This window comes from Apaloderma vittatum, unplaced genomic scaffold (genome assembly GCF_000703405.1).
Source record: "Apaloderma vittatum isolate BGI_N311 unplaced genomic scaffold, ASM70340v1 scaffold19166, whole genome shotgun sequence".
Taxonomy (NCBI): Eukaryota; Metazoa; Chordata; class Aves; order Trogoniformes; family Trogonidae; genus Apaloderma; species Apaloderma vittatum.
The window spans coordinates 17,985-38,640 of record NW_009720281.1 but is presented as its reverse complement, the minus strand read 5'-3'; the positions used below and the strand labels follow the sequence as shown (position 1 = coordinate 38,640).

General features: G+C 37.5%; 1 protein-coding gene across 1 annotated transcript; it reads left to right on the top strand.

Moving 5' to 3' along the window:
- Positions 1-4,296: 4,296 nt before the first annotated feature.
- Positions 4,297-13,388, top strand: CMTM4 (CKLF-like MARVEL transmembrane domain containing 4; the record flags this gene model as incomplete). The annotated part of the gene is made up of 3 exons (XM_009870971.1): positions 4,297-4,473; positions 11,841-11,939; positions 12,825-13,388. Coding segments are annotated over 3 exons (450 nt in total), but the record flags the coding sequence as incomplete, so codon positions are not given.
- Between the last annotated feature and the right edge of the window lie 7,268 nt (positions 13,389-20,656).

Sequence of the window (20,656 nt, the reverse complement as noted above, 5' to 3'; positions counted from 1 at the left end):
GAAGCCACTGGCACAATTCAGTGTACTATAGATACAGAATAAGTCTTCTCATTTATGAGTTGTTCATTTCACTCATTGTGTAGAAATTAGTCCAGCATATAAATGGGAAAGTTAGAAATGTCTAACTCAGTATGTTGGGATTCTGTTCATCATTGTCTTGCAGGACCTGTTGCTAATGAAAATACTTTGAATTATGGTACATGTGAATAAGTATTGGCGGAGACAGGGCCAGAGCCGGGGTTGTGAGGCGGCTCTTCCCGTCCCAGCGGGGCACGCCCCTCGTGCCACAGGGTGCTGGGGTGAGCGGTCACCTGGGACTCTGCCCTTCGAGGGAGGAAGAGGAGGAGGTGGTGGCCACAGCTGTGCCCAGTGCTGCAGCCTGAGGCCACCTTGTGTGGAGCAGCGTGCTGTGTGCTGGGTCGCTGATGCTTCCAGCATGAGCCACGCGGGAGACGTGCAGACCAGGGCTTTGCAACTGTCTGCGTGTCCAGTTACTACTTTGAGTGTTAAAATGGGTTTACTTTGAAGACAATATAAATGTAACCTGAAAAAATATCCTAAATTATTTAGCAGTAACAGGAAGAACTATGTTTTTTTCTTCAAAAAAACCCCGAACCATAAAGTATTTCTGTACTGTAAAATACTATTTGTTTAGTGGTATTGGAACTGGCGTCAGTTTTGCATTTATCTAGCAGGTAGGGATGTTTCTTGTTTAGGAGTGTCCTAGCAATAAACAAAACATTGTTAGCAGGAAATAAGTCACTGCATGACTGCAGTTTTCTTTCATTCTAGACTCTGTGGTTAAGTTCACTTTTAAAACTGATGCATTTCTGTTTTAGCCAGTTGAGGATATCTTCTGTTCACCTTAGTTCAATTTGATTAGTTTATTTTTATTTTTTAGAGTAAATGTTAGTTTTGATGTACTCAGAGTTTTAAAACAGCTATCATTCTGTTTTTAGCTTTGAGTGTTGATTATCCTCATTCTTAAATATTACTTTTTTATCATAATACCCCATCAAAATGTTTCTGGCCTCAGAAAGATGTTCGATATTTAGAATTGGTCTTTTGTCAAAGTTCAGAACGGGAAGTCAGCAGTAGCTGAATCCTTCAAGGATTATAGAAAACTGCTGGAGGTGGCAAAAGATCAGCTGATTAACAAAGATTCCACAATGCTTCATGTGCTGAAGTCTTGCCATGTTACATCCAAAAGTGAACTAAGAAATAATGAAAACTGAAGTATTGCAGCTACATGCAAAAACCTAGAGGTACAATGAAGATCTGAAATTTAAATATTTTGCTGCTATTTCTATCATCATCACCGAAACCTAATTAAAGTTGAATTTGGAGGTCTGGTTGAGTTTCTCTGGATTTGTTCAGCATTGTATTTTGTGCCATTAGGGCACAATTTACTTTAGCCAGGGTGCTGAATTACTGGTGCTTCTTAAGCTTCCCTTTCTGGTAGGTGTCATTTTCCTGAATTTTCTATCTTGTAAGAAAAGTTAAATTCTCGCTTGCGATTTAAGGCTCCTTGCAGTCCAATTACCAGAGTTAATAGCGCATTTCTTTTAGTCTTACAGATGCAGACTACTAACAGGCGGGAAATCAGTCATTCTTCTGCTTAGGGTAAAAGATGGTTTCCTGCTGGAGAAGCAGAACTGTGTTTCAGCCATATGATCCCAAATATTCGTATCTGTGCCAGCTGTTTTAGATGTGGGAAATGCATGTGCTTTGCAAGGAATGAGACCCATTAGGTTTCATACATTAAGTTTGGGCTGTGGGGCCAAGTAAATGAGGAACAATAATTCTAGATTTTAATTCAGGAAAATTTAATGTCTTTGGATACTTTAAGTGGTGTAAAAGCGATTTATTTATTGTGTTTTATGCGTATGTATTCTGCTGTACCATTAATTTAAACAGTCTGGATGTAAAAATGTCTTGGTAGTGTGACATTCTTCCTAAAATTCTGTGGGTATTTTTCAGGCAGAAAAAATGCTGACCATTTTGTGGTTTTTTGGAAATCATGTGTAATTATGTCATTTAACCACACAATAAGGCTTTCTGTGGTAACATTTTAGATAAACAGGAAAACTCTTTCTTTTTTTTTTTTTTTACTTTGTTTTCATTGCAGAACTGTCTCTTTTATTTTTAGTGCAAAGTTGTTTGATTATTTTCTTCAAAAATAAAACACAACATGTTCTGACAGGAAAAATACACCGTTAGCAACCTCCTAAAAGCTCTCTTTCATTTTCTCCCTTTTGGGGAAATACAGTGTTACATGTCTGAGTTGCCAGGGTTGCCAAGAAAGTGATGTAAATAAAATCCATTTACATAGCCCTAAGGCAGATGATTTCTTCATTAAGCGCCCTTCTCCAGGGAAATTTGCAGGAAAGTTGAGAAGAATACAATAATGGTAGGAGGCGAATGTGGCTAAATTAAAGGACATTGGATCCCAGCGTAGAGGCTCTCTTTCAGGAGTTAAATGGCTCTAAATTGTGGTCGCTTCATCTCCTTCCAGTGAGGGGCTGCTCCCTCTGAAAAGAGCCTTTATGTGGGGGTTCAGTGCTCCTCAACAGAAGTGCAAGAGCTTCACCCTGTACAGGAGTTGTCTTAGCAGCCCTCAGTGTGCAAGACAATAAAATCGGGTAACAATTTGCCAGTTTATTCAAGACAAAAAGCACCAAAAAATCCCATCTCGTATGTACTCCTATACTTGGGGATTTTTTTTTCTTCTGCCTTTGCATTACGTGGTGGTCGGAGATGAGGGGTGAAGGGCAGGGGCAGGTTTGCTTTGTCGCAGTTGCCGGAGCTGAAGCGCATGCGTGGAGCAGACCCAGACCTTGTCTCAGCTTACCCTGAAGCTTGTTCATGTTGGTCCAGCTTTGCTGACCAGTCTTCTGCATCTCCTTTGTTGAATAAAAAAGCTCTGCAAGCCTCTGCATGGCCCTGAGCATCCAGTAGAATAAGCAGATGTTTCCATTATGACAAAGTATCCACTGTACTTCAAGAAGAGTGGAAGTAGAAGTGAAACTAAAACTAACTTAAAGATAGTAATAAGTGTTACACAGAATTTAGAGCATTGCAGGAATTAGGATGGAATAGAAAACTCTCTGAAGTACACAGTGGAGAGAAAAATAGATGAAAAGATTTGTTTCATCCATCACAAAAAAATTTCTGTCTAGACTCTGCTCGAGAAAGCTGTAGCTGTGTCATTTGTGAGAGAGAACAGGAATTTGTGGAAGAGGAGATCTCTGCCACATTCAACTTCTCATTTTTCCTCAGTAAACCAACCTTGAAACTTCTGCTTGTGGAAAAACTTGTCAGAACTCATCACTCTAAACTATGAAAAGAGGTGTTACTTGACAGTTGTGGGTTAGGGTTTTTTTGGGGCAGAGGGGTTGTGTTTGGTGGGGAGTTTTTGTTTGTTTATTTTTTGTTGTTGTTGAGTTTCTTTGGTGTTTGTTGAGTGTTTTTTTTTTTAATTTGTTTTAGCTATTCCTTTAACCCTGATCATGGGAAGCAGAGTGAATTTCATTTTTTTTTAGTCTAATTAGTAAATTAAACTCTCGGGTTGCAGAAGTCTTCATTTGTGTTTACCAAGATACCTTCTGAATTTAGTGTGACTAACCATTGTCCCAGTTAGCTGTATGTGTTTGCAGCACCAGGAGTTTTTCCTTCATCTCTTGCTGCTTGTGTTATTGTCTTATATGGGAATGATAGAATACATTTTTATATGGCATATAGCATATTGGTGACAAAAAAACATGAGCAAGGCAGATGGTTTTGGAGGGTGGTAGAGATTTGGAATCTATTCTGTTGTGAATTTGTTTAGATCTGAAGTTGTTAGTGAATTTTCAGTAACAGCTTTATTGAAATTTCTTTCACAGTAACACTACGTTAATACTATGTCATTGGGCTTGAGGTTGGCCCGATAGATACATGCATTCCATCTTCAGGTTTTGAAATAGCCTACCGTGAGTGAAAAATGAAATAAAGCGTTTGCATATTAAGCCAATGGCCTGTAAGGTTTTCATGCCTTTCTGGGTGTCTCAGTCATTTTGATGTTAAACTCCTTGTAATTTTGCTAAAATATGCTTTGTTAAACAGGAGATATCCAGAGAGTCTTGCATTAATTTGCTTTTGTTTTTGTTCTTTAGACAGTGCCCTGTTATAAACTAAAATCACACATTCCGGAGTGTAAACTGATCATGTTCCCAGTGGAAATTTCAGGAATACTTGTGGCTGCTTTCAAAATGTGGAAATCTATTTATATTTTTTTCCACTTGTTTTTCTTCCTAGGTTTTGGCACTGATTGCATTCATCTGCATAGAGACCATCATGGAATGCTCCCCTTGTGAAGGCCTTTATTTCTTTGAGTTTGTGAGCTGCAGTGCATTGGTGGTTACTGGAGTTCTATTGCTTATGTTCAGTCTAAATCTTCACACAAGAATACCACAGATCAACTGGAATCTTACTGTAAGTTCATACAAATCCTCAGTTAAAAATAGCTGCAAATCGTTTTTAAATTTGGTCTTTGAATGTTACTTTCTACTGTTGTTTAAGGTTGTGTATGAGTGTTCTGTATGCTGTATAATATATACATTTAACTTACTTATTTTTAATACTAACAGCAGAATCAGCTTTAAAATGTAGCAAGATTAGACTATATTAAATAGAACTAAAATTGTCTTCTGGTAGATTCTCTTTGGAAGGAAAAACTTGTGCTAATGCCAGCAATTACTGTTTGTGGATGAAGTGGATAAAAAAGCAGCCTGTAGCTATTTAACTTTGTCAGATGCTGCATTTACAGTAGCCCGTTGTTCTCTCTTAAGCTGTTTTTTTATTATTAGAACAGCCAGGCTACATATATTTTCCTACACAGATTGATACAATCATTGGGTAGTAGTGTAAAAAATTATGTGCGTTCTGTGAAAATCGAGTGTTTTGAATTGCATAACTATATTAAAAGTTGACTGGCTATGCTTAATGTGTTGTCAAATATGAGGAGTTTTAGGAAGAGAACTGCTGGCAGTGCACATTCCTTTTGTACAAGTCTCTATTTCCATGCAGTATTATGAGTTAAACTTTCAGATTGGGTTGCATAAACACAGGTCACAAAATCAACATGTTAAGTCACTGTAGCAAAAGATCTATCAGCTTCAAGGGCAATATTTATATCAACTTCTTTGAACGTTACAGATACATATGTGCCTATGTTCTGTTTTGTTTTATAATAGTAGTTTTATAAGTACTGTTGGAGACCAGCCCGAGGTTTTCAGGCTTCTGTGTAATTTTTTAAAATTTGTTTTCAATGCAGTTTATTAATGTTGCAATTTGTGCATTTGCAGTAGCTGTTTATAAGCCTAAATGACTTGTGTAAAAACGAGACTGTAATATTGAATTTAATGATGCTTTGTCCCCTGGGGATGCATGATCTATTGAGGAACTCTTCCTAAAAGTACTTGGTAGATGGATTAGCTGGACTGGTACCTGTAGATGGGGGAGATCTAGGTGGCTTGCAAAACAAAACCAGTGGAACCACTGGAATGTTACTGGGTTGTCTTGCTTTTGCTTCTTTTGTCTCCATTCTGCCACTCACACCATCGCACTTACCTTTGTGACAAGCTGTAAAGCAGCAGCTACAGAGAGGAAGCAGTCTCTTTCTGTGGCCAGCTCGGTGGCTTGAGGAGCATCACGACAGCCTGACACTGATAACTGCAATCGAAGACTGTCTTTGTGCTACACACTTCTGCACGTGCTAGAGCATGATAGCAAATGTGTTGAAGTGCATCAGTGTTAGGTAAAATAGGTGATAGTTTTGCTAGTGTAATGGAAACAGTTTCACAGGGGATACTAGATGTAGCTTATGTTCAAAGTAAATTGAATCAAACTTTTTTCAAGAGACTGCAGAGCAGCATGTGTGGTGTCTGTGAGTGAGCTGAACTTGTATCTCTGTAAGATTCGGTTTAATGCCTTGACTTTGTATGTCTGTACCTTTTGTTCTGTTCTTGAGCCCTGTGACTTTTACTGCTGACCGGAATGCTTTGACAGTCTCTTGAATATACCTAAGTACAGAAGCTTAAATGCGACTCTCTGCCTTTCCCAAAATGATGCAGCAGATACCAAGGTGTAACTGGTAGTTCTTTCAGCTACCCTGACTTCTTACGGTGTTAGAGTGACAAGAATTGCTGCTTTGAGTCTCTGCATAGCACTCCATTAGAGATCTTTTAGAGAAAAGAGAAAAAAAGAGAAAAGAGGGCTTAAAATTCAACAGGTTGTGGGGTGGATTATTTGTTGGGGTTTTTTTTGTTTTGTGTCCGTGTTTGAATTTTCATTATTTTTTTTCAAAGAAAATATTTTGATCTTAAGTGCAATGGTCACACTCTGAACCTCCAACCTAAAGAGTGTGGAGCAACGCAATGTGGTCAGGCTTCCACTTGAAGGGCAAAGGGAACCCCCTGGAAATGCTTTTGCTTTAGTTCCTATTGGCACATCAACAGAGGTAGAATTAAGTTGCCAGGGTGTCACATGCCACATTCTTTCAGTTATATAACAAAGATGAAATGTTTCTTCCATCATTGTACCAAAGATCTCTAATGGAAGTGAGAACTGGAAGCTTCTGACTTCCATTACCTTGTAAGACCATCCTTCTTCCTGGTATCACTCACTGATTTTAACAATCATTAGTCTGATAGGACTGGTACTGAGAGGAGTGTGGGAATGTCTTCACTTTGAGATATCCACAGTCTGTCGTTCCATGGACAGAGCAGTAAATTGAAGGCTGCTGATAAAATGCCCATGGAAGATGAGTAAGAAAAACTTAATAGGAAATTTAAGCCAACAAATCTTCAGCCACAATTCTACATTCTTATTTTGACATTTTGTTCTTTACAATTTAGATGTATATTATTATACATTATTTGCCTCTTTGAATATTTTGTATTTTCCTGTGTTTTGATGGTTACTTTGATAATTTTGAAGCCCCTATAGATGAGGAGTTGCCTTCTGAGCAACAGACTTCTACACTCCTCAGTGTTTTAGGAGGAAGCTACTCCTGCTTATGTATAAATTCAGTAATATACATGCCAAAAAAATATGTATCACTTTATGATACGTATTTCATTTGTGGAGAGTCTCAAACTTTGTTTTTAGAAGCTGTATGATTAGAAGAGGCTGTTACAATGTTTGAAATAATTTAATAGTCTTAAATTTAGGAAGAAGTCTTGCTTTAAACACAGCAATCGCAAACCTTCTAGGAACCATTTGAAACCATTTGCCTCCAAAAGATCCTGCATATTAGAAAGTATCAAGCCATCAACTGCTGTTGTCCAACATAGGATTGTTTGTTTATTAACGTTAGTCTTCTTTCTGATGTGTTGTGGATATTGTCTGATGTCTGCTATCTTGGAAAAGGCCAGAAAGAATTTTGCCTGAGTGTTGGAAAGAGGCAGGTCTGTTACCGTGAGGTTAAAGAACAGACGCTTGTCTGTGTTGTGCAGCACTATCAATATTATGCAAAAATGCAGAAGCTGGGGAACCTGTCAGTGGAAATTTCCATTTCCTTTATACTTCACGGCTCAAAGGGAGCCTGTGCTGCAAGGAGACCAGCAAGTGGCACGGGGGAACGAAGAACACGCCACAGCAGAGATTCCTGCTTCACTCATGAGCTGCTGCTTTGAAACGTTTGCTCCCAGAGTTATCTAATAACAGAACGTTTGCTGTGATTTTGTGTTGGGCTGCATGATGCCTTTCTTAAAATTCATTATTTGAATCTCATCTGATCTACAGAGAGAGCTTAAGATCTTGCAGCCAAACTGTGTGACATGGCCCCCTAGAAGTAGGGAGAGGGTAGGAAAGTTAACAGAAGCGTGTTTGGCACCTTTTGTGTTCTGGTGGTGGTTTGTCCGGCAGGTGTGTGGGGTTTGTCAGGCTGGCTGACAAGTGCTGTCACTGCGGAGTGGATCCACCATAATGCTTTTTTTCAGGGCTGACAACCGAGATGACTTGGGGAGGGAGAGAAGTACAAATAAATAGCTGAGAATACTGGAATTTGATAGGGTCCCTTAGATGAGAGTTTGTAAGATGAGAGAAATCAGAGTCATTACAGATGTAAATCACTGCTTAATCAGCCAGTAGAACAAACTATTTATCTGTGTATAGGGAAAAAAAAATTCCAATTGATTTTGACCACTGATTTTTATTTAATTTTTCTTTAAGCATCCGTTGGAGCCCTGACAGTGTATTTTGTGTGTGTGTGTTTAGTTCTGAACGCACAGTTTTTCAGCTTAGAGCAACCTCAAAAAGGAGGCACAGAACTGAGCATGGCAGTTAAGAGTTTTGCTGAGCTTATTAGCCTGGACTCAGTCCCAGGGAAGCACTGCTACAGGGAGGAAAGACGAGGACTCAGGTGTGTCTCCTGGAAGACGTAGAAATGCCTGAAAATGTCTTTCATCATCTTTGCAGGCTTGGAGGTTTTTTTCAGTTGTTGCAGCGATGAAACCTTGTGTGCAAGCAACTGACACTTGAAGTAGTCGGCAGAAAATTTGATGCAGTTCCAGAATGACAAACTGCCAGATGACATGCCAGCCTTGGCTCTGAAGAGTGTAATTACAAAGCTGTAGTTCAAAGGCCTTCACAGGCCAATTTTGATTTTATTTTTTTAATCTATTTTTTTTTCCACTTCTCTTTTGAAAAAGCATCTTGGTTTTCTTTGGCTTGCTTAGGTGTTGAATGAGAAATTAAGTCATCCTTCACTTTTATGTTTACTGTTGTCAAAACACCAATGCCTATTAAGGATAAAAATTAATATTTTATAGATTTAAAAAAAAATTGTCAGAATTTATTTCCTCTGGCTTAGTGATCTTTGTGGACAGTTCTGATTTGTTGAAGCATGGTGTAAATGATGCATTATTCTGTAAGAAATATAAACTTTTAAATATGTGAAGTATTACAAGATTTGGTAGTTATTGCTAGTAAGGACTGTTGCTTTGTGACAGTGACTGCTGATCCTGTCTGTTTGTAGGACTGTTTATTGGAAAAACATGCAGGGAAAGCAGTGAGGAGCAGCAAGGAAAGAACTGAGAGTGAAATAGACAGGTGATCTTCAAGAAAAGAAAGCGAAACCGGGATTGTAGAAGCACTCATTCAGCAACCTGTTTTGTTATCTGCAGCAGTTACTAAACCTAACAGAGCTTGTATTCCAACTCAAAAATAATAATAATAAGAAAAAAAAAATAAAATCATATGAATCTTGATTTTGAGGCCACTTCTTCCATTTCTTCAAAATCATAGCTTGTCCCTGACCTTCAGAGGGGTGACGAAAGGTTTTGAAAGTCACTTGTGTTAATACTTTTTTTTTTACATACTGTGCTTGAGATGCTGAAAGTAATTTGTTACATTAATTTGTTATGTTGCATTTGTTAATTAATACTGTTAATTTAGTTCTTTCTGGGACTTATTTTTGCTTGAGAAACCGTGTTTCCATTTTTTAATTTTGGTGCAAAATACTCATACAATGTTTAGTAATAAAGTTTAGTATTATTTTTGTTTATACACCTTACGATCGCAGTATGGCACCATCTTCCTTTTGAGTAGTACCTTGTCATTTGTGCAGTTGAAATACAGGGCTAAAAAGGCAGAACCTGTAATTTTATTGAATATCTCTTAAAAGTTGGCATATATGAAGTAATGAAGAGTGATGGATAAAGGCATGTGGATATTACTGATGCCTGGTAACGTCCTGAACTGGAGGGCTACACGGCAGCGTTTGAAGCCAATGTGCCTTGCAGCTTCCAGGAGTTGCTTAATAGGAGTTTTCAGGCCTGTTAACAGGCCTTTCATTCAGAGCACCCAGTTCAGTTTTCCATCCTCATTCATCTAGGAATCATACTTACCCAGAGCCTTAAAAATGCAAGACTGTAGGATGCTGTCCACTTTTCCAGAGTTTCCCACCTTTATCGCAGAATCAACAGAACAAAAGCCTCACCCTTTTTTAGTATAAAATACTGCCCCAGCCTAGACCCATCTTCATCCACAAGGTAAGGTGCCTCCTGCCTTATTGTCCCTTTGGAGTGGGACAGACAGCTGATGATGGCAATAGCAAATATATGTCCTTGGGTCGTGTCCTTTGAACCAGTGGGACCATTGGTGAGTGAACAGAATGACTTTCAAATATCTTGCAAGTGACCAGAAGTCAGTTTTCAAGTCATTTTTTAAAGGGGAAAGGGAGCAGCAGCAGCAGTCTAGAGTGGATTTGATTCAGCTCATAGATTTTATTCTCTGTTATGGATGGCAGCTTTGTACAGTGTTTTATGGCAAAGCACACTGTCTCATGAGGTTGCTGTAATTTCAGCAGAAATTCTTCTATCTGTGTGATGTGGTTTTTACTTTGTCTATAAATATAATAGCAAGAACTTCAGCTACATCATGGCCAGATTTGAAATGGCTCATCTTTTTTCAATTAGTTTATTCTTTTTATTGTCACGAGTATTCATTTTCTATTACGTGGAAAAAAAGCGACATTATTATAGGCAGTGTCCTTTACTTCTTGAATTCTTATTCATTCTCTTTTGTTTCTGCTCTGACTTAGTCCAAAACCGTTGTATTTTTTTTCTTATCTTTCTGCTCTAAGTAGTAAGTGCCAAATTTTGGATTAAAAACCTTGGCTTATATTTGCCTCTGTGATGTTACCATTACATGTCTGTATGGCCGTGTTACTGATAGTCTCACTTCACTTATTAGGCTCCAAACAATCTGATCTGTGGATATGAAGAAATGTGTTAGTTTTAGCTTTTTTAAGAAACCAGCCTTATTATGAATGTAAACCCATTAATTGTATTAAAAGTTTTTGACCTAAACAGGGAAAATGGAATTGCAGAAGTTAATAAATTGGAGCCTCAATATAGAATCAGTTCTGTAGATTTGAATTGTTAGACTCTTTGCAAGGGCAAATTTGACATTTTTTGCAAAGAGTACAATAAAGTAAAATGCCAGCGATGATGACAAAGCTTCTAACACACTTATATCTTTAGCTTCCTGAAAGAATCATAATAAAGGCACCAGCAGTCTAATTTCAGCAGTATTTCCTATTTTGCACTATCTCAAAACTTGCTACAAGAAGCCCTCCAGTCAATTTGTAGCATGGAGATAGCTGGTAATGTGTCAGGCTGTGGATAGGTCTGGCTGTCTGGCATGTGCTGTTCTCCTTTGGCAAGACCATGAAGCTCACAGATTCAACACCCCATAAATCGTAGAGCATTATACATCATCCACTTAGTCTGTAAGTATGTTACTACTGAAGTGCAAAATGTGTGTCTGAAAAAAGCATAATCTGGCTGATAAGGAACAAAGTGGAATATTAAGTACATCTTTGGTTGTTCTCATGGTTAGCTCCCTTACAATTAAAACTTACTTCATTTTGAATATGACTTTCATTTTAACTTTGCAGCTGTTAATTTTATTATACTATTAGTTTTGTTGTGCTTTTCTATGTTAAACTTTTAAAGCAGCTGGTGTTTTTTTTTATTACTTGAACGCTGGAGTCTTCATGTACACAGCTCAATCTTTAATATTCAAAGCAGTTTAGGTTCTTTAATTCATACTGTGGGAAATTGAGGTATCGCATCCAGAACCTGCACTGCGGCTTTATGTATATGTGGTATTTGACTTCAGTTCACAGGCTGCCGAGCACACCTGCTGCGTTTCCTCTGTGACACAGTCTTTGCCTTCTTTTGTGGGGAAAGTATTGCCGGAATTCTTGTTCTAACCTTTTTCTGTTTCATCACTTCTAATAAAAGCAAGCAAAGAATAATTGTTTAGTAATGCTAATGAATTTATTTTTTTAGGATCTGGTCAACACTGGACTCAGCACTTTCTTCTTTTTCGTTGCCTCTGTAGTACTTGCTGCTTTAAACCATAAAACTGGAGCAGAAATTGCTGCTGTGGTAAGAATTTGAACTTCTTTATATATGACTCTTTACCTTCTGTTAAAACTAAGACTAACTTTTCCCTCATGTTCATTGAATGCTCCTGTTGTCTTTGCCATTACTTCTGACTTAAAAATTACTGACATCTTTTGAGTTGTTTGTCTTAAGGCTTGAGGCTAGAACAAACAGAAAAATAACTTGCAGAGAACACGTTAACAGTTGAATTTGCCTTGCTTCTTTCTCTGTAGCTAGCTTACTGCTCTATATTGCAAGCCAACAGAAAACAGCGCCAAAAATTCACCAGAAATTGGAGCTGCTTACACATAATTTGCGGAGTTCTTCTGGCTCACTACAGATAGTTTTTGTTCTGTGGAGTGAGTATAGTAGTACTGCAAGATTTTAAATCTAGAACAGAAAGGTTAAGTAAATTAATTCTGTGCTTGAGTTGTTTTTTTGTTTATTCCTTTTCAAACCTGAGAACTGAAAATCACATAACAGTTCTGCAGAAACCTGCAAGAAGGACAGCAAATTAGCTCCTTCTTCAGGCCAATAGTCTGGACTGGTCATCTGTTCTCTTGTCATTCATTTATTGTTACGTACACCCTGAAGAATGAGCTGTTGGATGAAGAGCTTTGTTCTTTATAAGAGATTCTTCCATTGAAGTTGCATTGCAGGATTTAATTGTCATGTTCGTAGCAGAGAACTTTACTTTCTGGCATCATTGATCTTAGTTGCTTTTGCAGATTCTCTAGGTCATTGAAGAACAGAAACATCAATTTTACAAGCCATGATGATTTGTCAGTGCAAATAAAGTAGAAAACTAAGCTTCTGAGGGATTTATTGTGAAACTACCATTGTTCTTGTTTCCAAAAATTCTTTGACAATTTTTTCTACTTCTTGTAGATATTTGGTTTCTTGGCAATGGCAGTGTATGCTGTGAATACATATTTAGCTATTAAAAAGTGGCGAATGACCAGCAGACAACAAAATAGTCGGCAGACCAGCGATTACATACGTGCTCGGACAGAATCCAGAGAAGTAGATCATCGCCCTGAGATTCAGCGTCTGGATGCATGAAGGTGACATTCAAATGGGACTGCAAAGGGAAAAGAAGTGCTTAACTCCCTCATGGAATAAAGGGGTTTATCTTTATTTAAGGAAGAAAAGGAAGATCAGATGGTGTCGAAGAATGCCCAGCCCTGCATATGTGCAGAGATGGATTGAGTCAGAAGCTGTTGTCATAAAGGCAGTAAATGTTGGTCATTCAAAAGCAAGATCTGTTTAAGATGGCCACATATATATACACATATATTATATAGCTTATATAATATATATTATATATATGTTTTGAAGTATGTTATTGTTTTGGATTAACTGCACAGTACTTTCTTTCCCTCTCCCAAGTGCAAGTTCTGAATATACATGTTCTGCCACTGTTTCTTTGTCTGTTGTAAACACTAAGACCAGCACTACGTTGGTTGGTTAAAAGAAGAGAGCAATCCACCAAAAGCTAACCTAACACATGCAAAAAGAAAGCGAGGAGCAAATAGCAATAACTTGAGCCACGCATCATGTTCCCCAACTCTCGGTATCCATCCTCATGCAGCCTCAGCAGTGCAGCTCAATTCTCATCTAAAAGATCTCCTGCAGTTTCACTGTCGGTGCACTCACGCGGCTGAAATGGACAACCGTTTTGCTTTTTTTGTTTGATGGATGTAGAGTCGAGGTACTTACCCCATGGGTTACTCTGAAATTGCCATATTCAGTTCATGCATGACCGTGTCCAGATCTGAACTTTGCGTGCAATGTTGGTGCCTTCTCTGAATGGTTGCCATAATGCAGTGCAAGTAGGTAGTTTTCTACTAATGTTGGGATAGATCTATTTTTCTTTCTGAAATGGGAAAATAAATATGCTGGTAGAGAAAAGGGGGTTGAAGGGCACAGTGAGAAAGAAGGGGTAACATTCCAGTCATGATGCTTTTTTTGTTTTGTTTTGTTTTTTAAGGTTCAACCTTTCCAAGAAGCCTAGGGTAAGCAAGAACTAGCAAAAAATTATGATGTCCTTATAAAGTGTTTCTAAGGTTGCATTATTGCGATTCATGTAAGATAAATACTTTCAATTTCGGAATGTTGGTTGTGTCTTCTAAAATTAAAACTGTTGGTAGTAGATAAAACTGATTTTTTTAAAAAAAATATTATTGGATGTTTCTGCAAAATTTTTTCCCTAATGTTTCTTTGGAAAATGAGTTTAGATAATTGGAGGGTGATATGGTTGTGTTGATTTATTTAGAAATAGTTTTACTTAACTGAAGTTTTCTTATTTTAATTGTACTTCCAGGGAAGAAAAGTATATTTTCACTAATCAAAAAATATCTGCAGAAATTGGTGAGACAGTATCAGAGTGTTATTAGGAAGATGTCCTTTGATATTTTTCTGGATTTTTTTATTGGTGTTCATATCTATGTAATCCATTATTTGGAATATGCAATGCCTGCATATTACATGAAGAAAATGTTTGTGGGAGCAGAGCTCTGGAGCTGAATTCTTTTTTGGTATAAACTGATGAAATCTCTGAAACTGTATGCCATGTATGCCTGAATTTCTCTCACATTTGACTTGAACACTTTTTGGATTGTGTTCCTATGTAGGCACACTCTTAATTGGATTAATGCAGTTAAGTGGAGTCTTAAGAACAATCCGCAAGACATTGCAGATAGGTCACTCTTAAACATGAAAAGCAGATTATACCAAACAGAAGTTCAATAGAAATGCATGGGCTTTTTTAATGCCAGAGGGAAGTGGGGTAGTGATGGACATGAACCTAACATTGCAGTGTTTGAATCAAGCAACAGAATTATTTTGATGCGTGAAAAGTTGGTGAGAAAACTGATGCCTCTTGATTTTTCAGTTTGCTGATGTCTGCAGTGCATTTCATCTTAATGGTTAGGACAGAGATTAAAATTCAGAAAGAATTACTAATGAGGTTAAAGAAAACTTGCATTTTTTTAACAAGCAATAGTTAACCAGTTAGTGTAGTGACATTTTATGGTACTTCAGTGAAAGTTAATGCCAAAGGGAACATCAGTTCTGAAGAAAGATGGAACCATCTAAGCCAGCCACTAGTGTTGGGTTTAGAACACAGTCACGTTATTGGGATGGTGTCTCACCAGGATTACTGTGCATTTCGTGAAAGGCAAATGACAGTTCCATGTTCAATGTGGTATGAAATAAAACAGTTGTTTATTGCCAGTACAGTTGTTATAGCCCTGCTGTTTTTCAGGACTCTGCTTGATATTGGCAAAGTTTGCAAGGATAGCTTGTAGATAATTTCAACTATTAAAAGAACCTTTTTAAAAGTGGCATACCTAGACTGGAGTTGTACACTGGCCTTAAAGTGGCTTATATAAAGATTGTTAAAAAACAAACAAACAAAAAACAAAGAGAAACCAAACAAAAAACCCAACAAAACTGAAAGCAAACTCAAGCTAACAAAACAAAATGCACAAAAAACCCTACAAACCCTTTACTCAAATACAGAATCTTGTCCTCCAGAAGATCCATACTGTTAGAGTGGAACCCTCATCTGAAATGAAGAAATGGAATTAGCTGCTACACCGCACAGGGTTTTCATTAGAAGTGTATCCTGTTGGCTGGGTGATGACAGGGACTGGAATGGTCCATATGTTGGAGAACACCCTGTTGCTCTCCTGTGCTCCCTGTGCTGATTCTGGTTTTTTCCAGAGATGTGGGCAGTCTTGTACATCTCTCAGTTTATGAATTTGGTATCTTTCAAATCCTTACACCTTTCCTCGCCTAGAAAAAGGGTAACATTACCAAACTTTTTCTGTAGTGAGATCATGAAAAGCTTTTGTGATCTTTTAGCTGGAATGACAAATGCAGAATCATACAGTTCTACTTCTCATACAATGTAATACTTCGTCATGTAGTATAGTATACCTGAATGACCTTGAGTGCTTTTACATATGAAATAAGTTTTCTGGAATTGAGAACAGTATGCTGTTATTTATTACTTACATCATGACTTGAGCTTTACAGAGCTTTCAGGGTAGAATTCAGAGAGAGTATTAATTTAAAATATGATATGCTTTGTAAAACAGAAAAGCAAATGTAAATTTGTAATTTCCTTATTTTCGGGACCAAAGATGATTTTAGTAGTGTACAGTATATACTTTCTAAAAATTTAAGTTAAGCATTTATTACTCTACAGAGACATTATTTACTGTTTGGATTATATAGAAGGCACATGAGAGACAACTAAATTTGAAACATATCATGTGATGTATACATGGTTGGTGCCCACCTGGTGTATTGAAGAGGTGGTAATATTTTAAGACTGTTACCCAAACCGCAGTCATCATAGAAAAGCTCTGAAGGAAGAAAATAGGATAGAAAGTTTAAATTTTTGTTGGAAACTTGTGTAGAAAGGTGACATTAAATTGCTTCTCTCAGTCAGTCAGTCTTGCTTGTAATTTCCGAGCACATAGTGCTGTTTAGCTCCATAAAGAGGCTCAAACCCCACTGTAAATAAAACTAAATTAAACAGTTGAATCTTGAAGGAATGGGGTGCTTGAAACTGGTTCTGATTAGTCCTCTTCTGTCAAACTAAGCCTTCAACGTGCAGTCTCCATGTATTTCTGTGTGTAAAAATGACAGCAAATTTTGCAACCTATGCACATTGAAAGATTAGTTGAAGCCTAAGATATGATTGGAGCAACAGCATAATAACTGTTGTATAGTGTTGTAAGAATATATGTTTTCCTTTCAATGCCATGTATGCTCAGATTTGTCAGCCTTAGTTCATCATACATTCCTGTAATGATGTGCACACTGTCTACAGTTGAAGTTTCTAAAGCCGTAATTAAGAACTGATTTCACAGTTTAATTGCTTCTTAGTAAGGTTGATTCCTTCTTACTCTCCACTTGTTCCTTCCATTTTCTATATTCATGCCTCATCCATCTTGTTTTAACATCTAATTTTTGTTAAGCCTTCTTCATTCATCTGTATAGTGTCTGCTTCAGTAAAAGGAACATAAGAATACTGTGTCAACATCTTTTTACTGGAGTATGGTACTTAGCCCTTTTATGATAGCTGATGATGTTTGGGCTGGATGTGCTGGGGGAAATATTATTCTTTCCCCTAGGACTTTGGAAGCCAGCCAGTACACTGCACTGGGGAAGCTTTCTGGTAGGAGCCACATACTTAAGAGCTTGAGAAGATTAGAGATTCATCTACCTCTGCCTTTTGAGAAAGACAAGGTACTGACTCTAGAGATTTGATGCCTGTGTTTCAGTCTGCTTTCTATTCAGAAGCATGGCATCAGCAATGAGCTCTATCTTAGAAGCAGCTTCTCATCTTTTGCTTATTAGATATCTCTTGGATGCGATTTAAATAAAATCAGTGATGTGGGGTGCTTCTTTGTAGGCTTTGACACGTGTTTCACCATGCATCTCATGATACGATCTATTGTTGTTTTATTTGTATTTCATTGTTGAGTCTAGAAAGAAGAGGGGAACACTGGGGAAAGTTTCTCATCCTCCCTGAGATAATCTTATTTTACTCCCCCCCACCCCTGCAAATAGTTTTGTATCATACGATGATTGCCCCTTCTTAACACAGCAGACTTACTGGTTCTTGACATGCTGTGGAACACAGCAGGAGAATTGATCTGCTGCAAGCTGCATGTGGACTGTTATGAATGAATTAACCACTAGCTTTTCATGAACTTTAAGGTCCCTGAACAAATCTGCTATTTGGCATCTTTGCGCTATTTTGGGGATGTGCAGGCACAGCAAATGTCTATCTAATACGTGGTTTTATTAATATGACCCTTCCCGCCTCCCACCCCATTCTTCCTTACTCCTTGTTCTGTATCTGTTACTTTCATGTCTCATGACAAGTTTGTAAATGTTCCTACTTGTTGTCTTTTGTGAGGAGAAAAACCAAAAAGCCCCAAATAAGTAAGAATAATATTTTTAGGGCATAATGTATAAAACTAAAACAAAACTACACACACAAACAAAGCAAAAACCAACCAACCCCCCAAACAAGTGTTCTTACATAAGCCCAGAAATCAAAGTTGTCTATTTATCATGAGAATGTGATTAGATAAAGTTACCTATCCAGAACCCCAGTGCCATTCTTTCAGATGTGCTGGATGGATGAGTTAGTGAAATTGTGTTTTAATCTCTATGGGTTAATAAATATTTTTTTATAACTAGCCACAGATAGTTAAATAGTTAAATTATACTTGGCAAACAGAAGATATTTAATTTTATATACAATATACATAGTTACCTTGATTGACATATTTATCACGTAGAGCTTTGTGTTTATGATGAAGGTTTTATCTGTATACCGTGGACTTCATGGGTCAAATTTTAAAAAGCCAGTTAGCATGTATGGGAGGATATGGAAACTATATTCACGAATTCAGTATGAGGACATAGGAACACTTGCAAAAAAAGGAATAGCCAGGTTATCCAAGTATCTGTTTTGTGTTGGGTGAGGTTTTTTTGTATTTTTTTGATTGGGGCTGGTCCCTACAGCTGTTTTAATAACATCTGTATGTGAGCAACAGAATGGAGTATGATCATCTGCCTCTTCTGACTGTCATGGACTATTGTCTAGAATATGGGAAATTTCAGGGTATTGTATTTTTTTTGCTTTGGACAAATGTCTCAATAGACGTATTTAAAACCTTCATGTGTTTGAAAGAAAATACCCTCTCTAAACTAAACTGATTTATCGCCTTTGGTAATCTATTAATCCCCAAAGTAGTATTGTCTAAATATTTTTAGTAATGTCACATTTATCCTGATGTCTACAGGTTAAAGTGGTTCTGGCTAGCCCCCTTTTATTGCAACTGCTACCTTCATTTTTCTACTGTTTATACTTTAATCTTGAATGTTTACCAATTTCTACTTGTTGGATATTGTGGAGGGAGCATGTATCTTAGCACTACAGTTCATCCAGCTTTAACTCATACAGCACAGTTCTGAAGTAAGAAAATATTTTGATTTATATATTGTGGCCAATTTATTGCATTTTAAAATTATTTCTATACTTAAGACACAACATTTATGACATAATATAACGAATGACTTAGGTAATCATTACATCTGTCTAGACATACTCTCTTCTGTGTTAGTGTCGTTTTGAAACTATTTGTATATGTTGAAATTTGTAAGGGTTCAGGAACCCACAATAAAATAGTAAAGTAAGTATTTATTTCTCATTATAATGCGCAATCTTGATTTGAAAGTTGACACTTTGTATGTATTTTCACAGAATTGTAAACAAATACCGAAAAACTGCTTCACCTAGGGTGCCTTCCACATGTGGTATAAACACTTGTCATTCACAGATATAGAGATGTAAATTTATTAAATTAGCAAACACTATTTTTGTAATGTGAGTCACTAATGCATCTCTGCCTTCATCATGCTTTTTTTCCACTAATACCAGTTTTATGGCTACTGCAGTCTCATGGCATATCAAAAGATTGTATCACTTTTGCTCTGCTCTGCCCTCAGCTGCTACTTGAAAGATGGAGATGAAGCACATTCTGATGTGAGCTAGAAGGTGCTCCCAGATTTCTGTCCTTGAGGCTTGTGTGAAGAGATGCTTGGTGTGGGGTATCTGTATCCTTGGTGCTGATTCTGGGTCCTCTAGAAAAACAGAGCAGGTGTAACCTAGACATTCTTATTCCAGCTCGTTATTTATGACTTGTTGTGTCTGAGGAAGGAGCATCCAGGCCTGACTAAAAGACTTTATTCCTTGGGATTATAGGCCCTGTACTGCCAGATCTGAAATTGTGATCGTATCACAAGTATTAGATTATTGTGGGTTAGAATTCCATCTCGGGCTGAGCAAAGGGGATGCAATTTTCCTTTTATCATATGAGCACAAGTCTGCTGTGGAATACCCTTGGTGTTTTGCTTTTGAATTAAGAAAAAATTGTCATGTTTTGCCAAGGAAAAATCTCGCAAGCATACTCTGTGTGTGAATGTGGCACCTGACTGTTGTCCTTACTCAGGCAAAATTCCCTCTTGACTTAGGGGACTGCAGATCAGGTACATTTTCCAGCAAATCCTGATCAAGGATTTGAAGAATATCACAAGTTAGCAAATGTCCATATAGAGACAATTTACAGCCTTGAAGCAATTTCACATTATTTTGGTAAGTCTGCAAACTGCAAACTGCACACAAGGCCAGCTGATGAAATAGATGCTTTCCATAGTGGCACCTGCCAGCTATGATCACAGCCTTCTGGGGATCGACAGCTTACACGTGTGTGTAGCATCTGCCAGCTCTTTATGTGAAAGTTGTGGTGTTAATGCTTCACCAGTTTCAGAGGCAAGGTGACTCTGCAAGAAAACGTAACCCCAAACTTCTTTTCACACCAGTATGTTGTGTGCTTCTTTTCTGTTGGTGTTGATGCTAAAGAAAAAAACACAAGCTGAAGAATTGTAATGTCTCGCAATACAGAGAGCAGTCTTGTTTTTAAATTCCGTGCTGTTCTAGCATAATTTAAATGATGTATTTATCAGTTTTAAATGTCATTTTGCTTTTCCAGTCTTTTGTATATGGGCACAATATTTCTTGTAAATTTTTTTTTATTTAGTTGTCTTTTTTCTTTCTGATATTTGAAAATTTGAGCTCTACGAATTTTCATGGTACTCTTATGATCATGTCTTCATAGTGGTAAAAGTCT